This window comes from Podarcis bocagei, assembly GCF_964188305.1.
Source record: "Podarcis bocagei genome assembly, chromosome: 1".
Classification (NCBI taxonomy): domain Eukaryota; kingdom Metazoa; phylum Chordata; class Lepidosauria; order Squamata; family Lacertidae; genus Podarcis; species Podarcis bocagei.
Genome location: NC_138125.1, coordinates 123,907,506 through 123,931,537, shown reverse-complemented (window position 1 = coordinate 123,931,537; position 24,032 = coordinate 123,907,506). Strand labels below are relative to the sequence as shown.

Below are 24,032 nucleotides of genomic sequence, written 5' to 3'. Positions count from 1 at the left end.
AAGTTCTATAGAGTGGATAGACTAGGTCGTCTAGTTCTCTCTACTGCTTGTCCCTCACGTCTGGCAGTTGTGTCATACTAATAGAGTGCTAGCTGTCGACCATGCAGTATTCTCTATAAAGATTCCTGCCAAACTGCATGGCCAAAGTGCAGCAACCCATCCATTTTATTCCTTGGCTGAGGATTATGTTTGGACAAGGGAAGGTCACAGTTCAGATTACAGACCCTCCAAGGGTCCCGATTTTTCAGGGACAGCCCCAGATTTACAGAAGCCATTCTGCTTTCTGATTTGATCCCAGAATGTCCTGCTTTTCCTTAAGCAGCCATGGTGGTAAAATGGTTAAGAGCGGTAGTCTCGTAATCTGGTGAACTGGGTTCGCATCTCTGCTTCTCCACATGCAGCTGCTGGGTGACCTTGGGCTAAGTCACATTTCTCTGAAGTCTCTCAGCTCCACTCACCTCACAGCAAGTTTGTTGTGGGGGAGGAAGGGAAAGGAGATTGTTAGCTGCTTTGAGACTCCTTAGGGTAGTGATAAAGCGGGATATCAAATCTAAACTCTTCTTCTTCTTCTTGTATGCAAAGAGGCAAGGTAGAAATTCAATAAATAATAATCTCATACCCTCCAGCATTTCTCTGATGAAAATAGGACATCCTATTCCATATAGGTAAAAAGTGTAAAGGCTTTTCTCTCACCCTAGAGATTATCAGGTTATTAGGACAGCAACCCACAGGGTGGTTAGGATACAGTAAGTGAAACAAGAATGACAGTCAATTTTACAGCCTGGAAAAGTACAATATAAAATGTGAACTGGGATAACTTCTGGGATTCTAGCTGCCACAAAATTAGAGCAAAGAGCAAGGTGCAATTTTCCTGTAAACGCTCTGTTTTGGATTAGACTGTTGCAGGGATCAGCGCTATGGGAGGAGATAGGTGTTCTGTGAATGTTAATAGCAGCATAGTAGTAAATGTAGCATTTGGTTTACGCAACTGCAGAATGTGGGACTCAGCTACACAGCTGCAAATGAAACGTTTTAAATGTGTTGTAAAGTGCAATACACAAATGTGACACTAGATGGTGACGGTGAGCTATGCAAACTTCAATGTATTTTTCAAAACTTTTTTTAAAAAGCATTTTCACAGCGTTTTTTATATGTGTATAGATTCCACCTTGGTCTCATTAATATTCGTAAACTGTAAACTAAACAAAGCACTGTAGAATTGCCTCCTTGCGCAATTCAGTGAGCTCCTGTCCCTTTAAAGAGAGAGCAAGAGAGAAGATCTGGGGTCTGGAACCATTACAAGAATCCTTGCTCACGCCCACACTACAGAAATAATTTATAATGGAAAAATGGCTTCTTAGACCAGTCAGAAAAATATGGCTTCGTTGTCTGGAAATATTTCTCTCTCTGTGTGTGTGGGGGGGTTCCAAACACTTAATTAGGTTTCAGTTGGGGAAATTCTTGTCAAGTCCATTGGCTGGAAATAGCTTCTGACTCGTGTCCTTCATGTTGTCTCCAACTCCGAATGTGAACAATTTAATATTTGACATGCTCATGATTTATCTAGGACAGGGATGCCCAACTCCCAAGAGACTGTGATCTACTCACAGAAATTTTTTTGGGCAGTGATCTACCCTCTTTTTCCAGGCTCAGGTCAAGCTTGTTGAGCTTTTTTGGGGGGAGGATAGTCAAAGCAGTTAACTTGAAGCAGGTCTAAAATGCTGAGCTTTCTGTAGGGGAAAAAAGGAAAAGTTGCTCATCAATCAGGAAACAAACAGCCTCACAGCGAACACTCCGTCTTCTGTTCTAGCAATCATGTGCAAATGGAGGAAGGCGGAAGGGGCAAGGGGGCAGGGCCGGATACTATTTTTCCACCGCAAAGGAAAAAGAGCCTGCGATCGACTCAAACCTCCCAGGTATTGAACAGTCAATCGCTGTCAACTGCTTGGACATCCCTGCTCTAGGGTGTCTATGAACTACCGTATTTTTCGCTCTATAAGACGCACCAGACCACAAGACACACCTAGTTTTTGGAGGAGGAAAACAAGAAAAAAGGTATTCTGAATCTCAGAAGCCAGAACAGCAAGAGGGATCGCTGTGCAGTGAAAGCAGCAATCCCTCTTGCTGTTCTGGCTTCTGGGATAGCTGCGCAGCCTGCATTCGCTCCATAAGACGCACACACATTTCCCCTTACTTTTTAGGAGGGAAAAAGTGAGTCTTATAGAGCAAAAAATACGGTAAATGAAAATCGTTGCTGAATATGTGGTTCTCTGTTTAAGACACAGAGACAATAGCTACAGCAGCAATTTTTTTTAAAGGTTCCTCAGGATGGAGGTGGGGTAGCCCAGGTAAATCGACAACTGCCTCATGGCAAACAGAGTCTCTCTCCTCTCACAGTTCTTCCTCTGCAAACAGCTCCTTTACGAAGGCTCCTAGGGCTGGAGGGGCAAGGCAAGGCAGGTGGGAAAAGCCATTACTTCCTGGACAACAGTCTTCCTCCTCTCACAGATCTCCCTCTGAAAACATTTAAAGAAGGTGTGTGTATGTGGTGAAACTAGCCCACTTCTGCTTCAGGTCTTGCCTACCCCTGGTTGCCCAAAAAGGAATGATGCCCTGAGGCTGAAACATGTTCTTTGGCGATCACTTGAAGCCGAGTAAGATTGTCTTCCATAAACACGGTTTTAGCAATGGGTCTTTAAGTGGCCGTGGAGGCCAATTCTGGATCCACACATCCTTCCACAGTGGGGACATTGGTTTCTGGGCAGGAGTTGATCATGGTGTGGATTTGCCAAGCATGCCTTCCTCTTAGCACGTTTCTCCCTTGCATCCTGAGTTTGAGTGTCTTCAAAGCCCATGACACCTTTGGTAAAGGCTGTTCTCCAATTGGAGCGCTCTCAGGCAAGTGTTTCCCAATTGCAGGTAGCGCTGTCGGTTAAACCACAGAGCCAAGGACTTGCCAATCAGAACGTCGGCGGTTTGAATCCCTGCGATGGGGTAAGCTCCCGTTGCTCGGTCCCTGCTCCTGCCAACCTAGCAGTTTGAAAGCACATTAAAGTGCAAGTAGATAAATAGGTACTGCTCCGGCGGGAAGGTAAACGGCGTTTCTGTGCGCTGCTCTGGTTCGCCAGAAGCAGCTTAGTCATGCTGGCCACATGACCTGGAAGCTGTACGCCGGCTCCCTCGGCCAATAAAGCGAGATGAGTGCCGCAACCCCAGAGTCGGTCATGACTGGACCTAATGGTCAGGGGTCCCTTTACCTTTTTATACTACATTTTTAAAGATTTGCCTTAAGACAGTCTTTAAACCTCTTTTGTTGACCACCAGCATTACGCTTTCCATTTTTAAGTTCGGAATAGAGTAGTTGCTTTGGAAGAAGATAACCAGGCATCCGCACAACATGACCAGTCCAACGAAGTTGATGTTGAAGAATCATTGCTTTGACACTGGTGATCTTTGCTTCTTCTAGTACACTGGTATTAGTTTGCATGTTACACTCCCCTCAACTACACTGAGGCCACTAGTTGCATGCTTTTCTGGAGGTTAAGGATTTAACCATGGTCTTCCATGTTCCAATAAATGCACTGTAATTCAAATTATGGGAGATACTTGGTGGAAGTGTGTTGGGCTTGATGGGTTTAGATTCCTCAGAACTCCCCCATTTCTGTAAAAACTGACACTTTATCACATTATTTTAGACAGATCATAGTTATGAAACTTTGAAGGTGTCTCACAGTGATCATTATGGTGTGTGTGTGTGTGCACGGCAATGTGCTCTATATAACAGATGCTCGAAACCCTTGTTGACCCCTTCTCCTCCCTAGGGAAATGAGAAGCAATTTCATATTTATGTCAGGACCTATCAGTTTGCACAGACTGTTGGTGATTCCCAACATCACATCTTATTAAGAATTAAACTGATGATTATTTACCTTCCCTAGGAACTGCCTGCATTGTTGAGTATGAAAAAAAACCCAAACTTTAAAGTATGTTGCCCTCAGGGAAGGATTAATACGTTAATATGTGATTAAACTTTGAAGTTCTCCTGAAATCTACCACGCCTATTTTTATATGCCCCCAAACTTGCATTTAAAAGCAAAGCTGATTTTTTTCCTAAATACCAAACATATATAGGCTTTCGACAGCATCATATCAGTAATAGTTGGGATGGAGAAAAATTTTATTTGATCCACATTTTTCACAGAACTGGCCTAATTTGTTCCCCTGGGACTACTACAAAGAACAAAATGTTCATACCCCTTGGATTTCATACATCTCCAAATTTTGCGATAGTTTTCAGCTCAAAAATAAATAAATGAAATATGTATTTAAAAGTACCGGTATATATTTTAGGATAAAATACATAGTTATATACCAATTTGGTGATAATTAATTTTGAGTTTAATTTTTTTTAAAGAATTCACATATTAATACAGGAATGGAGTAGAATAGATTTTTGAATTAAAGTCTGGGTTACTGCTTACATGGCAAAGAAAGTAGACAGAAATAACTAGTAATATGCATAAAAGTAAATAAAACTTGATTCTTGTACTATTTCACAATCGAAACAAAATACAAAGATAAGCATGCCAAACACGTTTAAACATGAGTTAGAATTATGTACCAACTATTTATCAGCATCTGTTATGTAAAATAGTAAAAGAAAAGAAAAATGTATGTAAAATGTCAGTTACTAAGATGTGGTATTGTGGTAGGTGAATTATACTTTGGGAATTGCAGTTAAAGGCATAAAAAGGATCGGGAGGGGGGTGAGACGAAAGAAAGGGTGCGGTTGGAGTATTTGGAAGAGGACAGAGTTTAGTTTAATTTCAATTCTGAGTTGAAATTGTTGAACGAAACAATTTTAGCTGCTATTCCCAATTATGTCCCGTGCTGTTTCCTTTCACAGAAGCCACCGATACCCACCAGACCTAGCCGAGAAACACTGAATGAAATGGCTAAACTAATATTGTCCTGGCAAGTGTAACAGTATTTAAATAACAGGAGCAAGCAGTGACTTTGGGAATTTCAGTTCTTATCTCGTTCCTGTGCTTGCACACTATCTCCCAAATAATTTGGAAAACTTCCTCCAAAGTGAAGAAATTATGCCACCTTCCTAATGAAAGTACTCACGCCTGGAGGCTGAATTACCTTTATCAGTATGCTGGGAGAATCTTTGATAAAGTCATACGTCGCCTCCTTGCCTCTCCTGCAAAATGGGATAGTTTTGTCCTTTTATCGTGTTTTGCAGTTCCGCCAAGGATTCCTTTATGTCTTGCGGCTGTAATTAGAAAGTTGGTAAGTTCTATCATCGACACAAGGGGATCTCTCCTCTCATGTGTCTACTCTGGTGGAATGAAGGAGATTTAAGCATTTGTCTCTAGAATTATGGGTGTGTTGCCATGGACCAGTGTGTTAGAGTGGTTAGAGTATAGGACTAGGACCTCATACCCTCCAACATTCCTCAGATGGAAATAGGGACATTTCTCACTCCCCCCGCCAAATGACCCTCCTTGATCCCCCATTTTTGTCCCCCTCAGACTATTTCCTGTCAGAAAAATGGTGAGTGCCAGCACCACAACATCAACGAGACACAACACACACACACACATACACTTCACCACCCTGAGAAAGCGCCTTAATCCCGATTTTATTTTGTTCTTTGGTAGATTTACAAAAAGAAAAGCATAATAATAATAATAATAATAATAATAATAATAATAATAATAATAATGTATTATTTCTACTCCGCCCATCTGGCTAGGTTTCCCCAGCCACTCTGGGCGACTTCCAACAAAAGATTAAAAAAACATTAAAACATCAGTCATTCAAAACTGCCCTAAACAGGGCTGCCTTCAGATGTCACAAAACAATAAATAAAGTTTACAAAGGGCCAAGATTAGACGTGAATGCACAAATCATTTCCCCCCTTCAAATCAAGACTCCTTGTGCTCTTCTCCCCTGCCTGCCCAGGGCAGCCCTGGCCCTCTGCCTGCCCCTCAGAGCCAGTGCATCTTGCGGGGCTGGGCCTCAATGGTGGTGGCCTCTCCTCCCTGGCTGTCCAGTAGCTACTACAAGCTGCCCAGGGGAGGAGGCTGGCAACAGCGGTCTTGAAGAGGCAATGGGATGCTCTCTCACCTGCTCTGCTTGGGACAAGCGCCGGGTCATCCTCCCCCCCGAGCTTGGCAGTGGCAGCAGTGGCAGGAGAAATAGGGACTGTCGGAACTCCGTTTGACCGAGCTGATAAAGCTTTTCTTTGGAATTGCCTCCCGACGTGTTTAATCCCGTCTTCTTTCCCGTGAGATTCCAATAGTATGGAATCCCAGGAATGTAAACAGAGTCCTGTGACTCCACACAGCTGCACAGTGATAAGAACAGAAACTAACAGGGACATACCAGGATCAAATCAGAAGCTGGGACGGTTTTTGTAATTCTGGGGCTGTCTCTGGAAAATCGGGACACTTGGAAGATATGGGACCTGGGAGAATCATAGAATCATAGAATCATAGAATCATAGAGTTGGAAGAGACCACAAGGGCCATCGAGTCCAACCCCCTGCCAAGCAGGAAACACCATCAGAGCACTCCTGACATATGGTTGTCAAGCCTCTGCTTAAAGACCTCCAAAGTAGGAGACTCCACCACACTCCTTGGCAGCAAATTCCACTGTCGAACAGCTCTTACTGTCAGGAAGTTCTTCCTAATGTTTAGGTGGAATCTTCTTTCTTGTAGTTTGGATCCATTGCTCCGTGTCCGCTTCTCTGGAGCAGCAGAAAACAACCTTTCTCCCTCCTCTATGTGGCATCCTTTTATATATTTGAACATGGCTATCATATCACCCCTTAACCTCCTCTTCTCCAGGCTAAACATGCCCAGCTCCCTTAGCCGTTCCTCATAAGGCATCGTTTCCAGGCCTTTGACCATTTTGGTTGCCCTCCTCTGGACACGTTCCAGTTTGTCAGTGTCCTTCTTGAATTGTGGTGCCCAGAACTGGACACAGTACTCCAGGTGAGGTCTGACCAGAGCAGAATACAGTGGCACTATTACTTCCCTTGATCTAGATGCTATACTCCTATTGATGCAGCCCAGAATTGCATTGGCTTTTTTAGCTGCCGCGTCACACTGTTGGCTCATGTCAAGTTTGTGGTCAACCAAGACTCCTAGATCCTTTTCACATGTACTGCTCTCAAGCCAGGTGTCCCCCATCTTGTATTTGTGCCTCTCATTTTTTTTGCCCAAGTGCAATACTTTACATTTCTCCCTGTTAAAATTCATTTTGTTTGTTTTTGCCCAGTTCTCTAATCTGTCAAGGTCGTTTTGAAGTGTGATCCTGTCCTCTGGGGTGTTAGCCACCCCTCCCAGTTTGGTGTCATCTGCAAATTTGATCAGGATGCCCTTGAGTCCATCATCCAAGTCGTTGATAAAGATGTTAAATAAGACCGGGCCCAAGACAGAACCCTGTGGCACCCCACTAGTCACTCTTCTCCAGGATGAAGAGGAACCATTGATGAGCACCCTTTGGGTTCGGTCAGTCAGCCAGTTACAAATCCACTGAGTGGTAGCAGAGTCAAGACCGCATTTTACCAGCTTCTTTACAAGAATATCATGGGGCACCTTGTCAAATGCCTTACTGAAATCAAGGTAGGCTATATCCACTGAGTTCCCTTCATCTACCAGGCTTGTAATTCTGTCAAAAAACGAGATCAGGTTAGTCTGACATGACTTATTTTTCAGAAATCCATGCTGACTATTGGTGATCACAGCATTCCTTTCTAGGTGCTCACAGACTGTTTGCTTAATGATCTGCTCCAGAATCTTCCCTGCTATTGATGTCAGACTGACTGGGCGGTAATTATTTGGGTCCTCTCTTTTCCCCTTTTTGAAAATAGGGACAACATTTGCCCTCCTCCAGTCTGCCGGGACTTCGCCTGTTCTCCAGGATTTCTCGAAGATGACTGCCAGTGGTTCTGAGATCACATCTGCCAGTTCTTTTAATACTCTTGGATGCAGTTCATCTGGCCCTGGAGACTTGAATACATCTAAACTAGCCAAATATTCTTGTACTGTCTCCTTAGTTATTCTGGGCTGTGTTTCCTTTGCTGAATCATTTGCTCCAAATTCTTCAGGTCGGGCATTGTTTTCTTTATCGGAGAAGACTGAGGCAAAGAAGGCATTGAGGAGTTCAGCCCTTTCTGTGTCCCCTGTTTGCATTTCACCATCTTCTCCTCTGAGTGACCCCACTGTTTCTTTGTTCTTCCTTTTGCTACGAACATACCCATAAAAGCCTTTTTTGTTGCTTTTAACCTCTCTAGCAAGCCTGAGTTCATTCTGTGCTTTAGCTTTTCTGACTTTGTGTCTACACGTGCTGGCTATTTGTTTGAATTCCTCTTTGGTGGTTTCCCCCCTTTTCCATTTTTTGTACACATCCTTTTTTAATCTTAATTCAGTTAAAAGTTCTTTAGATAGCCACCCTGGCTTCTTTAGGCACCTTCCATGTTTCCGTCTCATTGGTATTGCCTGACGTTGTGCTTTTACTATCTCCCTCTTAACAAACTCCCAGCCATCATGAACTCCCTTTCCTTTTAGTATTGCTGTCCATGGGATCTCACCCAGCACTTCCCTAAGTTTTATGAAGTCGGCTTTCTTAAAGTCAAGAAATTGAGTCCTAGTATGCTTGGCTGCTCCTTTCCGCTGTATAGTAAACTTCAGAAGAGCATGATCACTCGCGCCTAATGATCCTTCCACTTCTACCCCACTAACCAGGTCATCAACATTGGTTAGGACCAGATCTAAAATGGCTGTTCCTCTTGTTGCTTCTCCCACTTTCTGGACAATGAAGTTGTCTGCAAGGCCAGTGAGGAATCTGTTTGACCTTATGCTCTTGGCTGAGTTTGACGTCCAACAAATATCCGGGTAATTGAAGTCCCCCATTACTACTATCTCCCTTCCTTTTGCATGCTTGGCCATCTGTTCCAGGAAGGCATCATCTATGTCCTCCGTTTGGCTTGGGGATCTATAGTAAACTCCCACAATGAGGTCTCTGTTATTCTTCTCTCCCTTAATTTTGACCCAAATGCTCTCACATTGGCTTTGAGGTTCTAAATCTTGGATCTCTTCACAGGTATACACATCCCTGACATATAACGCCACTCCTCCTCCTTTCTTGCCTGGTCTGTTTCTCTGAAATAGATTGTATCCCCCCATTATTACATTCCAATCGTGGGACTTATCCCACCAGGTTTCAGTGATGCCTATTATGTCATATTTAGTTTGCTGTACCAAGAGCTCAAGCTCATCTTGTTTATTTCCCATGCTTTGCGCATTAGTGTACAGACATTGAAGTCCATTAATCGTTCCCCCGTGTCTCTTATTTAAGGATTTTTTCCTCCCACCACTAGGTCCGCGTGCTGTTTGCTCCATTTGGTCTATGACATTTGGATGATCATCTTCATTAATTGATAGACTCCTACCTTCAGGAGCACTGTCTCCCTCCCCCACATTAGTCAGTTTAAAGCCCTCCTGATGAGGTTTCTGAGATTTTTGGCAAAAACATTCCTCCCAGCCGTTGTGAGGTGCAGCCCATCACTTGCCAGAAGTCCATCTTCAAGAAACTGCAGTCCGTGATCTAAGAATCCAAACCGTTCCTGTTTACACCATTTGCGAAGCCAGCTGTTCACTTCCACTATTTTCCCCTCTCCCCCTGGGCCACGTCGTTCAACTGGGAGGACAGACGAGATGACAATTTGTGCATTTAGTTGCTTCAATTTCCTGCCGAGAGCCTCGTAGTCTCTTTTGATCTTCTGGAGGCTATTGCTTGCAGTGTCATTGGTTCCCACATGAACCAAGAGGAAGGGGTATTTGTCAGTGGGTTTTATGATTCCTTGCAGTCGTTCAGTTACATCTTGGATCTTAGCCCCGGGGAGACAGCACACTTCCCGAGACATCTTGTCAGGCCCACAGATCACTGCTTCTGTTCCCCTCAGTAGGGAATCCCCTATCACCACTACACGCCTCCTCTTGGGTTTGGTCGGGGTTCTTCCATGAGCTGTCCGTTCCAAGGTCGCCTGCACATTCCCTGAGGACTGACTTTGCTGCTCGTCTTCATATACCTGATCGACTGTAATGTGGGAGAGATCCTCAAATGGAGTCTGCTCTTCGTCTTCCATGCTAGGGGAGAGGACCTCAAAGCGATTGTGTATTTCTAAACAATCAGAGTGAACCCTGGGCCTCCTACTTCTTTGAGTCACGTTTCTCCATATATCTGGCTCCTGTGTTGATGAACTAGCCTCCTTCTCAGGGGAGTCCCCTGTCTCCTCCTTGGTGGGGACGGTGTGCTCTGTTGCTTCCAAGAAGAGCTCCAGCTCTCTAATTCTTTGGAGCGTAGCTACACGTTCCTCCAGTTGCTGGACTTTGTCTTTTAAAAGGGCAATCAACATGCAATTGCTGCAGGTGAAGCTGCCTGCAACCTTTGGCAAGATGGCAAACATTGCGCAGGAGATCAGGGTTCACATCTCTGCTCAGCCATCACATGCACTTGACGTCCTTGGACCAGTCACTCACTCGCAGCCTAACTTACCTCACAAAGTTGTGTGGATAAAATGAGGAGAGGGGGAAATCATGTACTCCACCTTGAGCTCCTTGAAGGAAGGGTGGGATATAATTGCAATAAATGAAAATGAACATTCATAACTTTCTGTATATTCTGCTCATTTGAAAGATCCTCTGAGTAGCTAAAAATGTCCAGCTCTGGCTGGGTAATACTGCCATTTTTAAGCCTTACACCATGTTTTTGGCATGGATTAGTAGCCTTCAATCCCACAACTGCCTGTAATTTGAAATCCTACCAAGGAAATCTGGTATTTTGTAGTGGCTGTTTCTCCCCCCACAGCTATTTACATGCCATGGAGGATGAAAAAGAAACAGATGTTAGACGAAAAATATGTATTTTGAGGTGCTGAGAAAGGGGCATTGGGAAGAAGCATCGGGAAGGAAGGCCTTTCTAAAAAAAGAAAGAAAAGAAACTTTTAAAAAGCCCTAAACATTGCTATCAACTCTTGTTTCTTAATGGATAATGACAGCAGTGAACAGCAATAAATCACACTGAGATAGAGTTAACTCTTTATTAGTCAAAGAGGATCTACACAGGCAGTACTTTTTTTCTAAAAAAAATGTTTAGGGATACTCTCATTTTCGGGGTACTCATATTGAAATATTGCCCCTCAATGAGGCCAAACTTAGATTCACAAAATGTTTAGGGGTATGCGTCCACCCAGAAAAAAGCACTGTACACAGGACTGCCAACCTAAATAACATAGTAATTCATCTCTGTCAGGTCTTGCAACCATGAAGCAGTTGCTAAGACTAAAGGTCCCTGCCTTCCCATTGTCACCTATGTCTCTTCTCAGGGATTTCCCCCCAGCAACCAGAGATAGCACCTGCATGCCTGCCTTTGCTCATCCCCCTTCATGCCTCTTCTGGTTCTGGGAGACCAGGGGGAAGGGAAGCTTGTCACAGCAGAAGGGGGAGACACCTGTGCCTCTTCACAAGCCTGATCTATCTCTGCCTCTTGGCCTCCCTCCTCTTCTGCTTCAGCTTCCCAATCTGATTCTGGACTTTTCTCTGTCACAGACTCTCCCTGCTCACAAAGCCCTGTTACCCTTTCCCTGCATTTATGTGGGAGAGGGTTAATAAAAGCCTACGAAACTCAACACTGGACACGCACAACCCCTTTGGCATACCTGAATGATGGACTGTGTTGCAGCTGTTTGTTTTCTGTGCTGTACAGCTTTGCCTGTAATCATAACATTCAGGTTAAAATCTGGGGCAAAAGGCATTTACTGGCCCATCATAGCTATAATTACTGACCTGCTATTTACTGTGTGTATGTCCATGTCCAACTGTTACTGTATAATTGTGAGAATCGAGAATGGTTATTAGCAGTAGCTAAACTGAAGCATAGCTGGGGGGGGGGGGGCAGGGAGGAGATTGACTCATTCACCCCATCTCTGGAGTTAGAAAGATTGTCCAGAAAGGAGACTCAAGTGGTCTGTGGGCTTTGTCCCAAGTAAATTATGGGATTGTGGGGTTTCAGCTTTAGAGTTACAAAGTGCCCTGCACACACCCAGCCAAGGAGGACGAACGCTTACCACACTCCTAAGGTGCACAGCACGCGTGCACGCGCGCACGCACGCGCGCGCACACACACACACACACACACACACACACACAGGCTTCTAGCAACTACATAGCTGGCATTAACTTTTCCAGGTTTGTGCCCCGGCAGAGCAATGGGAACATGCCCCTCCTGGGTTTATGTACTCTCATCTGACGGAGACTTCTCCTACACCAGTAGTTCTCAAACTTTTTCCTCTGGGCCACACTTTCAGAATAAAAAATTGCTTGCACGGCACCTTTTTTAAAAAAAATAAATAAACTGATAACAAGAACATTGGAAAACACAACTCAGATTGTTCCCAATATCACTTGATGCTCTTACTCTCATTTTGAAAAGATATCTATCCATATTCTGAAAACAAAAAGCACACATTTTGACGCTATGCTAGATAATATAATATAATATAATATAATATAATATAATATAATATAATATAATATAATAGGATGCGGGTGGCGCTGTGGTCTAAAGAAGATGATCTCAGCGTCCACGTAGGTTAACATGGAAAGAGGCGGTCCTTGAAGTATTGTGGTCCTGAGCCATTTAAGGCTTTATAGCTCAAACCCAGCATACCAGGGGCCAGGCTTAAAACAGTTTTAAAAATTCCATCCCAAGTAATGTACTCCACCGTCTTGTTTGCTCTGTGGTCTGCTGCATCGCCCACAGCTGCCTGCCTAAATGTTTGGCAAACTGTTCATCAGAAGGCCAAAGCAGTTGGTTATTTCCTTCTGTGCGCTGCGAACCGCAAGTGCCCCACTAGAGCATGAAAGCGGACGAGTTTGCCTTGGGCCCCGGCCATGTCGTCTATGGCACGTGTCCAAGCCCGCAAGTGCTTTTTCAGGTTCCCTGTCGCAGACTCCTGGAGGAACTCCCTTCAGTTTGGAATGGAAACAAAATCACCTGATCGTTTCCTCCGCTGTGATGCATGTCGCACAGCTGTTTCCTTTCATTAGGCATGGAAGCGACTCCTCGTGAGAGCCATCTCTGCTGAAAGCTTAGGGGCAAGGGAAACAGATCCTTTAGGACAGACAAATTCCTCACTCCTACTATTTACCTCATGCCAGGGTTCTTCCTGGAACAGAGGAGACGATGATGCTCGACAACCAGTACTTACGAGCTTCAGTCGCTGAGGTCAGTGCCACGTATATTATCAGATCGCAACCCGGCCAGAAAGGTTGCTATTTTAGAAGTCTGCCACAATTTTGTGGGAGGAATTCCAGCACATAGTGGAAACCGAGTGGCAGTTGAAGTGGGCAAGAGCTCTCTGTTGCCCTAGTGCAGGGGTCAGCAAACTTTTTCAGCAGGGGGCCCGTCCATTGTCCCTCAGACCTTGTGGGGGGCCGGACTATATTTTGGAAAAAAGAAATAAATGAATTCCTGTGCCCCACAAATAACCCAGAGATGCATTTTAAATAAAAGCATACATTCTACTCATGTAAAAACACGCTGATTCCCAGACTGTCTGCAGGCCAGATTTAGAAGGCGATTGGCCTGGATCCGGCCCCTGGGCCTTAGTTTGCCTACCCATGCCCTAGTGCAACAAATCCACTTTAAAAAACAAAACAGCCAATGGATATTTTGTGGTTAGGAAAGCAACAAGGAAATGTACTGAGAAGTTTAGGGTGAATGAATGATTAACAGAAAGATGTACAAACACCCCACAAATCGGGATGAACGCTGCGCCCCAAACAAATTGGAACAAATGTTCAATAAAGGCCAGAGTTCCCCTGTGTACACATCATATATTTAAAGTGCATGACTTTCCCCAAGGAATCCTGGGAGTCAGAGGCACCAGGTTGCTCCCAAGATTGAGGGGGGCTGGCGTGATGTCACATGTGTTGCACGCAGCGTCTGTGTGATGTCACATGATGAGTGACGCATGCACGATGTTGTGTCAGCTGGAGGAGCCGGCCGATGAAAATGCAATGCGTGTGACACACTGTAACATTGTGCGATGTTGTGCACGCGCAATGCATGCTGGGGCCCCTCAACACTGAGGGTGGGCGATCCCTCTCCAACAATGATTGAGGGGCCGGAAGACACTTCACATGCAGAATTGTGATTTTATGTTGTGAACCCTGAGATCTGCAGGTACAGGGCAGCATACGAATTTAACAACAACAACAACAACAACAACAACAACAACAACAACAACAATAGAGTTGGTGCACCTGTGGTAATGTACGCCTCAGAGACCTACAATTCCCAGCTTCCTTAACAAATTACAGTTCCCATGATTCATTTGTATGTGTGTACAGTGGTACCTCAGGTCCATACGCTTCAGGTTACATACGCTTCAGGTTACAGATTCCGCTAACCCAGAAATAGTACCTTGGGTTAAGAACTTTGCTTCAGGATGAGAACAGAAATCATGGGGTGGTGGCACAGCGGCAGTGGGAGGCCCCATTAGCTAAAGTGGTGCTTCAGGTTAAGAACAGTTTCAGGTTAAGAATGGACCTCTGGAACGAATTAAGTACTTAACCCGAGGTACCACTGTATTTTAAATATCCGGTATGAATGCAGCCATAGTTGAACTTCCATGTAATCTTTGTGCAAGCAGATCAGGGGGAATGTTTGATAAACAATGTGTCTGGAGGACCTATGAATAGGCAAAAGATTCCAAGTCTTTTTGAAGCAGTCTCTGAAAAGGGGACGGACCACTGGAAAAAGTTGTTCATAATATGTTTCCCCCCTTTCAGCTCATTTCTACCACACCATTGCATTTTCTTTGTGAAACCAGCATAATGTTTAGGGAGCGTGTCGAGTTGTCGCTGGCCCTGTTTGCCATGCCCTAGGCTCTCACTTGCTGGCATAGCAAATCTCAGGATTGGACGGCTGGTGGAAGAGGATTTTGTTTAAAATAAATTTGGTCCACGATGAATGAAAACAATGGTCCTGTCAGGAAGTAGAAAGCGAGAACCCATCTAAGCAGAGTGGAAACTGCCTGTTTTTTACTTTCTGCCCAGTGAAAGACAGCTTTTCCCAGCTGCTCTGTGTTTTTGAACTTGCAGAGTACATCAACAGAAGCTTAGTAATGCAGGAAAGGATGAATATATCATTACGGTGGGGTCAGTAAATCCACCGCTGGAAGAAAAAGCAAATGGTGATCATACGAAAGCAGCATAAACTATCAAATGGCGGCTCTGGATTACATGGGAAGCCATAAAGTAGAGAGAGACAGAGAGAGAGAGAGTGAGCACGTAAATGTTTTATAATGCAGCCTTTTGGGTGTGTTTTTTTTTATAATAAAAAAACCTTTATTTTAAAAAGGCTATTCTTGGATTTTCATGTAGTAGGTTTTGGAATGCAATACAATCCTAACTGGAATGAAAATTATATTTCAGAGGCCAGATGCTAACATAAGTGGTACATTGTAGCTTTCCAGTCTGTCTTGACGCTAGGTTTAAACCAGTTTTTAGAACACAGTGATCATATGTGTTCTAACTGTACATGTTAAGTAGATATAATCAGTATTTTAATGCAATGTCTCCTGGTCATTATATAAAAAAATAAAAAATGTATTTGAAAAGTGTGCATGCACACGAAAGCTTATACCATGAACAAACTTAGTTGGTCTCTAAGGTGCTATTGGACATTTTTATTATTTTTATATATATTTTGAATGCGTCAGACCAACACGGCTACCTACCTGAATCTGGTTATTGTAGTGCATCAAGTTGTACTTTGCTCCAGACTGACCAAAGGTGTTCGGCCTCCTTTTCTATGAATTAAAGAAAAGGCATTTTGCAAATATACAAAATTATACCATATACATTATCCGTACATACAGGGCATTTTTTGTTCAAATTTATTTATTTAACTTCAAAAACTGCAATCGGATTAATGTATGGCATTTAACTACACTAATGTTCAGAGCTCAGGCAATAGGGCATATGCACTTTTTGCTTCTTTAAAGCATTTTTCACACTGCCAAATGTAAAAAACCTATTAACATCAGCTGCATTCCCAAAGGGATTTACAAACTTGGAGTGTAGGTTTACAGGTGCTCTGAGATATTCTTCTGCCATCTGTCAAAATTGGCCACCTCCAGTCATACTACTGCCAGATATATTCCCCTTGTGTTGTTCTGATTTGTAGAATGTGGATGAGCTCATAATACAAGCTTGGAACAACCTCTTTCATAGGACTCTGGTTTCCATGCAGAAACCAGCCATCATCTGGGAATCAGAATTGAAAGACCTTCTTTTCTTGGCTCCTTTTGCCATCGTTTTGTGTACAAGATCTTCCTAAGCACTTGGTACACATTCTGGCTACTTGGTGCCTTTTATTTTGCTTCTTATGCAACAATCTTTTCTAAATCCAGGTCTATAGACTGATTCTCCCTTCCTTGTATATCTATAGGTAAAGGTAAAGGGACCCCTGACCATTAGGTACAGTCGTGACCGACTCTTGGGTTGCGGCGCTCATCTCGCTTTATGGGCCGAGGGAGCCGGCATACAGCTTCCAGGTCATGTGGCCAGCATGACTAAGCCACTTTTGGCGAACCAGAGCAGCGCACGGAAACGCCGTTTACCTTCCTGCCGGAGCGGTACCTATTTATCTACTTGCACTTTGATGTGCTTTCGAACTGCTAGGTGGGCAGGAGCAGGGACTGAGCAATGGGAGCTCACCCCGTCGTGGGGATTCGAACCGCTGACCTTCTGATCGGCAAGTCCTAGGCTCTGTGGTTTAACCCACAGCACCACCTGCATCCCTTTGTGTATCTATAGATGGGAGCATATTGCCCATTCTGCTAGAGGAGGGGATGTCCAACAGGTCGATCTACTGGTAGATCCCCGGGAGGTTTTGGTCGATTGCGGTCGATCGCAGGCTCCCTTTCCTTAGTGTTGGAAAAAGAGAATGTGGCCGCACCCTCTGGCCCCACCCTCCATTGTTGCACGATCTGCAGAACGGAAGATGGAGCTTACTCAGTGAGGCTGTTTGTTTTACCCAGCGGTCTGTTAGTGAGTGGCTGTTCCTCTTTCTCTTTCAAAACCCATAAAAACGGGACTTTCCTCCTCTCTAAAAAAAGCTCAACAACTACTTTGACCTGAAGTAGATCGCAGTCTCTTGGGAGTTGGCCACCCCTGTTGTCAGGGAACTGACATCAGAGCGAAAGGAGAAGGAGAGGCTCCCCGATTCTGCAAGAGAAGGCACCGGCACCAGGGGGAGACGCAGCTTGGTAGAGGGGGAAGGAAATCAGCGTAACACCAGGGATCCAGGAGGGCAAATGGGGGAAGCGGAGGGAGAGCTCCGGGATTCTTCCCTGGACATCAGTGAGGAGAGCACTGGTCCTCCACTACCCACGCCCTCCCTGCGCAGAAGACTCCCGCGCAGTGAGAGGTGGAGACGACTGGGAGTCAAACAGCTTTTATGCTGGAAAAGGTTTAAGAAACGCCCACAGACAGATTCTGCTAGCGACTGAGGCAGCCACGCTGAGATGGGCTGTGCAGTCAGGACAGTTTAACCCAGGCAATTAAGCTCCCTAACGGGGACAGTTTACGCACGAGTAACTCAAACCCATTACACCTGTGCTAGAGCAAAGAGACCTTGGACTCAGCATCCAGCAGGAACCACCCATGTTAGCTGGCTGGTGGCAATTCACCATCTTCTGTATGTCATGTCATAATAGAGGTCTTGATTGCTGCTGCTAGAGCCACGGTGGAGAGCTGGGACCTCTCTCTATTGGCACAGGCCTTTCATGAACACTGGAGTGAGAGAAGCTAGCATGACCCTGGCCCATTCCACTTGGACTACTGCAATGCGCTCTACGTGGGGCTACCTTTGAAGGTGACTCGGAAACTACAACTAATCCAGAATGCGGCAGCTAGACTGGTGACTGGGGGCGGCCACCAAGACCATATAACACCGGTCTTGAAAGACCTACATTGGCTCCTAGTACGTTTCCAAGCACAATTCAAAATGGTGGTGCTGACCTTTAAAGCCCTAAACGGCCTCGGTCCAGTATTCCTGAAGGAGCGTCTCCACCTCCATCGTTCTGCCCAGACACTGAGGTCCAGTGCCGAGGGCCTTCTGGCGGTTCCCTCGCTGCGAGAAGCCAAGTTACAGGGAACCAGGCAGAGGGCCTTCTCGGTGGTGGCACCCACACTGTGGAACATCCTCCCATCAGATGTCAAGGAAATAAACAACTATCTGACTTTTAGAAGACATCTGAAGGCAGCCCTGTTTAGGTAAGTTTTTAATGTTTGATCTTTTATTGCCATTATTATTATTATTATTATTATTATTATTCTGTTGGGAGCTGCCCAGAGTAGCTGGGGAAACCTAGCCAGATGGTTGGGGTATAAATAATAATAATAATAATAATAATAATAATAATAATAATAATAATAATAGTAATAATAATAATAATTCAATTTTAGTCAGTCGCTGCATCATTTTTAAAGTTACATATCCTTAAAACACAGATCGTTAACTAGGGTTGCCATATTTTGAAGAGCAAAAAAGGAGGACTTCTACCTTTGCCAACTTCTACTTTTAACTATGGATTGCTATGGTGACTCTACCCATGAAAAAGAGGATGTGTCCTGGAAAAAGTTGACATATGGCAACTCTAGATCTTAATCCTGAGAAGCTTGAACAATAAGAACCTTGTGGAGGAACTTTATTTATCCATAAAGAGTCTCCATACAAAGATAAAAAAAAAGAATTAAACCAGGAGAGCTCAAATTGGTAGGAGTGGGGAGAAGGAAGAGATAGATTGCATGCACACAGCCATTTCCTCTGGAACTGGCATCAATTCATTCCCTCAGTTATTATGAAAAACCCAGGTGACAACATTAACAAACTGATGGAATCCAGTGTTTTTGCCATAACATCCTACCACATTTTTATTGCCTGGTTTGTGGTGAGAATAGTGATGCCAGCCTCTCCAGTTTGGACTATGAATTTGATTTTTCTTTCAATTGTGCATTGCCTTTTTGCATTACTGTAATCTAAGGTGGTTTTATATATGACACAAAGAAACGACAAAATATGCAACGGATTACACTGACATCCTGTAACAATTCAAAATATGGCTAAAAACAAGCAACAGCGTTGAAGAATTCATTTCTCATGAATTATTTGGCTGGTTTTAACCCTAGCATTGCATTCTGAGTTTTTTTTGGTGTGACTAGCACCACAATGGCGCATATAGTGGATTTTCCATTCATTGAATTCTTTCATCCTCTAATCCATAGGCCTGCTAACTTTTCTCTTTTGTGTAATCTCCAAACTGTACAGATCTTATTTGGGTTGCTTTCTTCATTTTCAGCTTTATGCCAGATGTTCAGCGTCTCCTATACTTCTCCACCAAGAGTAATCCACATCTTCTTGAATTATTCTTCCAGACTGAGGCATTTTACTACATTTGCCAAAAGAGCTAGCGGTTCTTTGTAGAGGCATATGTGTCACAGATTTATTTATTTCATAAAATTTATACACTGCTTGATTGAAAACAAACACCCCAACAACTCTCAGGCCCATTCACAAAAGAGATAAAACAATATAAGGTACTTTTTAAAAAGTTACTTAAAGTATCTTGGATACATGAATAGCTTCCTTTATAAGGAACTCTTCCTTCTATTTCTTTATTGTAATACGCTTCTCTCGTCGTGCATTCTGATTTAAAGAAAACCAGCATGTATTATTTTTGGAGCCACTGTGATTTTGTAGGTGGTGAAGTTTTTGTTCTTTCTCTCTTTCCTCAAACTAAGCAAATCAAACTCGGTTAGCTTGAGTTAATGATACATGCTAACTTTCAGAAGGTGGCTAAACTTTGTTCATATGGATTCTGTCAGCGGTTTCCGCTCATTAAGATAGTTTTCTCAGACGTCCCTTCAAATGAAGGATACCTAGCCAGTGAGTCAGAACTTTGCCATATTTGGCCTTTTCCATTTATTTTCTCTCACCAGCGGCTGGCTGCATCTTATTCAGACCGCACAAATGTTAAAAATTTTGATCAAGGGAACACAGACTGAAATGTGACTCATCCCGGAAGTCTGGGGTTTGGTTTTGCTGATGTCATTTTCCAGTCCCAGATCCCAAACAGTTGTAATCGACAAGTCAGACAATAATCCTGGTTCTATGAAGCTAAAAAAACCTTGTAAAAAATGATTGGGGGGGCGTTTTCAGTGAGGGAGCTGCCGAATTTTACCTTTCACCCCCTCCCTGCCAAATTCCTCTCTCTGTAGCTAACTTATACCGTATAATTACTTGAGATCTTGGGACAGCTTGCTATTCTACATAGGACTAAACACCGAGGAGGAAAAATAGGCTGGTTCAGAACAGCTCCACAGTTTGTAAATTTAGTCAGGGGCTTCTATTTTATTGGAGTGCAGGGTTAGCTTTGGGCAAGGGCTTAATTTGAACCAGGAGTGGCAACTCATCCTTTGAAGAAGTGAAGTCATGATGAAAAAGAGACCTTTACTCAGTGCTTTTTTTTGGGGGGGGGAGGGAGAAAAGGTGCTGGAATTCACCGCAAACAAACTTTTGTATTAGTAGTACAGGTGACTCCCCATTGACATGGGGGTTCTGTTCTGGGCCCCTGTAAGTGAAATCACATATAATGGGGAGCACTCTTTGTCTAGCTCCTTCCCTTTGACCTTACCGCCTTGGGTGACTTCCAAAAACCCGTCCCAAACCCAAACCCCAAATTCCCATGGTGATCGGCAAATGGTAACGGGGGCAGGATCGTGAAATCTGGAAGCTCCTAGTCATGAACCGGCAGTAGATACAGATTCAGTTGTTCTGACTCAAGGAACAAGGCAGTTGAACAGCTCAGCAGCTGTATCCATGACTGAGCAGCCCTTTTCAGGATCCACTCTGCTCACCCCGAAAATGGGGAGGGGCCAGAAAAGGTACCCTTAACATAGTCTGCCTCCCTTTCCCCCTGACTGGATTACCGCGCCCAGTGGGGTCACCACCCAGCAGTCGTAAAAATGTGCTAAGAGGAAGGCATCCTTGGCAGATCCACACTGTGATGAGCTCCTGCCTGGAAACCAATGTCCCCATTCTGGAAGGATGTGTGGATCCAGAATTGGCCTCCACAGTCACTTACGGACTCATTGTTAAAACCGTGTTTATGGAAGACAATCTTACTCGGCTACGCGTGATCGCCAAAGAAGAAGAATGGGGAGCACACTGGAGAGTCATGGTGACTTGCAACAAGACCCAACCCAGACCCCAAAGAAGATATCTTTGGGCTCCAGGGAGGGTCTCCTCACCAGCCAGAGGCTTGTTGAGCTGCTCAGCTGAGGCACAGGGAGGCTTCTTCCTTGTGTCTCTGCAGGTCAAGGAAGCTGCCCTGCCTCTCTGGCTTGCATGCACAAGCAGGAAGGACACGGTCGCTTTCCTATGTGTGTGCTGTTTGCTGCAAGGCTGAAGAGGCTCAACAAAGCTTAACTGTGTCTCCGGTCTACAAGGAGATCCTCTCTAGAGCCCACAGAGGATGTCCCCTTCAGGCTCCAGGGACAGCGTCCTCATGAGCTGGAGACACAGCAAGGCTTTGCTGAGGCTGCTGAGAGATGAGAGCCCAGCTCCTGCAGGAAATAAGCCCTGCTTGTAATGAAAACCCTGCCTCACATTGCTGAACCCCAAGCATTTCTCATTGTAGAAGCTTAGCACTGCTTCCTAATACATAAAGAGAACAGGTCTATGTCTAGTCTGTTTTTCTAGGTTAGCTGTATAACTAAGAAGATCTAGGATTTTCTGTCATGGATGGTGGTCGTTATGTTTATGTGTGTTTAGTGAACTGGACTGGCCAGTGGTTTCACTAAGTATAAGTCAGCGTCTGATGTTATCAAAAGCAGAACATGGATACAATGTCCCTCTCCTACTTCTAGTTACTCAGTAACTGATAATTCAGAAGCTTGTTGTCTCTGAACTTGGAAGCAGTGTAGCATTCAGTCATCATGACCTGTAGTCACTGATAGCCTCATTTGCCCTGAATTCAGTGAGATAACCAGCCTCATATAACCAGTGCATTTTTTCTGGGGGTACGCAGGGGTATGCATACCCCTAAACATTTTGTAAATCTTTGTACTTTAGTCCATTTACCTTATTTATTTTTCCTGATTTGAACTATGAAATGGTGATTTTCTTGAGTCAAAATGAGAGTACCCCTAAACATTTTTAAAGAAAAAAAGCACTGCATATAACCAATATGTTCAAGTCTAATAAATCTGTGAATAATCCTTCGGCTCCTCCATGATAATATGACAGCAACAATCGCAGATAACAATGGTTCTCAAAGAGAACCGTTCACAGAGGGATCAGGTGTTAAACAGGGTTGTGTTATCGCCCCAACTCTATTGTTTTCATTGCCATGATCCTACACTTTGTTGAAGGGAAACTCCCCACTAGAGTAGAAATCATATATAGAGTAGATGGAAAGCTCTTTAATCTGAGTAGGCTGAAAGCAAAGAGTAAGGTTACCATAACTTCTGTCATAGAGCTTCAATATGCTGATGACAACATAGTGTGTGCACGCTCAGAGGATGACCTCCAAACCATCCTAAATTTCTTTGCAGAAGCTTACAAAAAGCTTGGCCTATCGCTCAACATCCAAACAACCAAAGTGCTGCACCAACAAGCACAAAATAACCCCTCTGCAGCACCACAAATCCAACTCAATGGTGTAACGTTGGAAAGTGTTGATCACTTCTCCTACCTGGGCGGTTATCTTTCCACAAGGACTGACACTGATGCTGAAATCCAGCATCGCCTGAGCTCTGTGAGTACAGCTTTCTCCCAATTGAAGTGCAGAGTGTTTGACAACTGGGACATTCGCAGGGAAACCAAAATGTTTGTTTACAAAGCTATTGTACTACCAACCTTACTGTATGCTTGTGAAACACGGACCACTTATAAACACCATCTCCAAATCTTTGAAAGATTCCATCAACGGTGTCTCTGAAAATTTTTACGCATCACTTGGGAAGACAGGTGAACTAATGCCAGTGTACTGGATGAAGCAAAGATCACCAGTGTTGAAGCAATGATTCTTCAACATCAATTTTCTTGGACTGGATGCATGACTACTGTTTTCCAAATCAACTACTCTATTTCAAACTTAAAAATGGAAAGTGTAATGCTGGTGGTCAACAAAAGAGGTTTAAAGACTCTCTCAAGGCAAATCTAAAAAAAATGTAGTCTAAACACTGACAATTGGGAAACACTGACGTGCAAGCGCTCCAGTTGGAGAACAGCTTTTACCAAAGGTGTCATGGACTTTGAAGACACTCAAACTGAGGATGAAAGGGAGAAACGTGCTAAGAGGAAGGCACGCTTGGCAAACCCTCACCATGATCGACTTCTACCTGGAAACCTATGTCCCCACAGTGGAAGGACGTGTGGATCCAGAATTGACCTCCACAGTCACTTACGGACTCCCTGTGAAGAATGTGTTATGGAAGACAATCTTACTTGGCTATGAGTGATTGCCAAATAAGAAGAAGAAGAATGTATGAAAAGCTTAATACAATACAGTAAGCTGTCCTGCCAGGCTTAGCTATGCCACTTCCCTTCACCTTGGGAGGAACAAGATAACCAAGCCTTTGTTCTCCATAGTCTCAATGAGAAGCTCAGCATGTGAAGAGTTGAGCTGGTTACTGCAGCTCAACCATATGGCTATCACAAGCCTATACCAATAATTTAGGAACTTTCAGCACTTTGTAATTAAATTAAGTTTTACTGCCTGTGCAACTTTCTGAAAGTGACCTTTAGAGAGTTTTTAAGTAAACAGGTTTTTATTTAACTTCTCAAATGTGTGGTCTTTTCCTATGATGGGGGAAGTGGGAAACTTTAGAAGGGCATATTTAACAGCCTATATTTCCATGCTTTACTGTGCTGCATATTTT

At 44.0% G+C, this 24,032-nt stretch overlaps 1 protein-coding gene across 6 annotated transcripts; it reads right to left on the bottom strand.

Annotated features, from left to right (window-relative positions):
- Window positions 1-2,353: 2,353 nt before the first annotated feature.
- LOC308581573 (uncharacterized protein) lies at window positions 2,354-18,289 on the bottom strand. Of its 6 annotated transcripts, XR_014005116.1 has the most exons (6): window positions 17,701-18,289; window positions 17,222-17,258; window positions 15,821-15,892; window positions 11,735-11,787; window positions 5,149-5,278; window positions 4,160-4,297 (listed from the first exon to the last, which is right to left on the bottom strand). XR_014005116.1 is itself a non-coding variant. In XM_081184176.1 (5 exons), the coding sequence occupies exons 1-4, from the start codon at window positions 16,197-16,199 to the stop codon at window positions 5,183-5,185; spliced, it is 330 nt and encodes a 109-aa protein (XP_081040302.1). In that variant the 5' UTR covers window positions 16,200-16,210; the 3' UTR covers window positions 2,354-2,516; window positions 5,149-5,182. The 6 variants fall into 6 exon arrangements, 2 of the variants coding, with proteins under 2 accessions (XP_081040302.1, XP_081040303.1); XM_081184176.1 differs by lacking the exons at window positions 4,160-4,297; window positions 11,735-11,787; window positions 17,222-17,258; window positions 17,701-18,289 and adding exons at window positions 2,354-2,516; window positions 13,072-13,158; window positions 16,125-16,210; XR_014005117.1 differs by lacking the exons at window positions 17,222-17,258; window positions 17,701-18,289 and adding an exon at window positions 17,122-17,187.
- Between the last annotated feature and the right edge of the window lie 5,743 nt (window positions 18,290-24,032).

Coding starts and splice junctions, on each gene's coding strand:
- LOC308581573 (XM_081184176.1), bottom strand. CDS start 16,199: ATGGCAGAAGAATATCTCAGAGCACCTGTAAACCTACACTCCAAGTTT. Junction 15,893..16,124: donor CCTTTGGGAATGCAGCTGAT/GTTAATAGGTTT, acceptor TTTAATTCATAG/AAAAGGAGGCCGAACACCTT. Junction 5,279..13,071: donor ACAGCGGAGGAAACGATCAG/GTGATTTTGTTT, acceptor TTCTAATTACAG/CCGCAAGACATAAAGGAATC.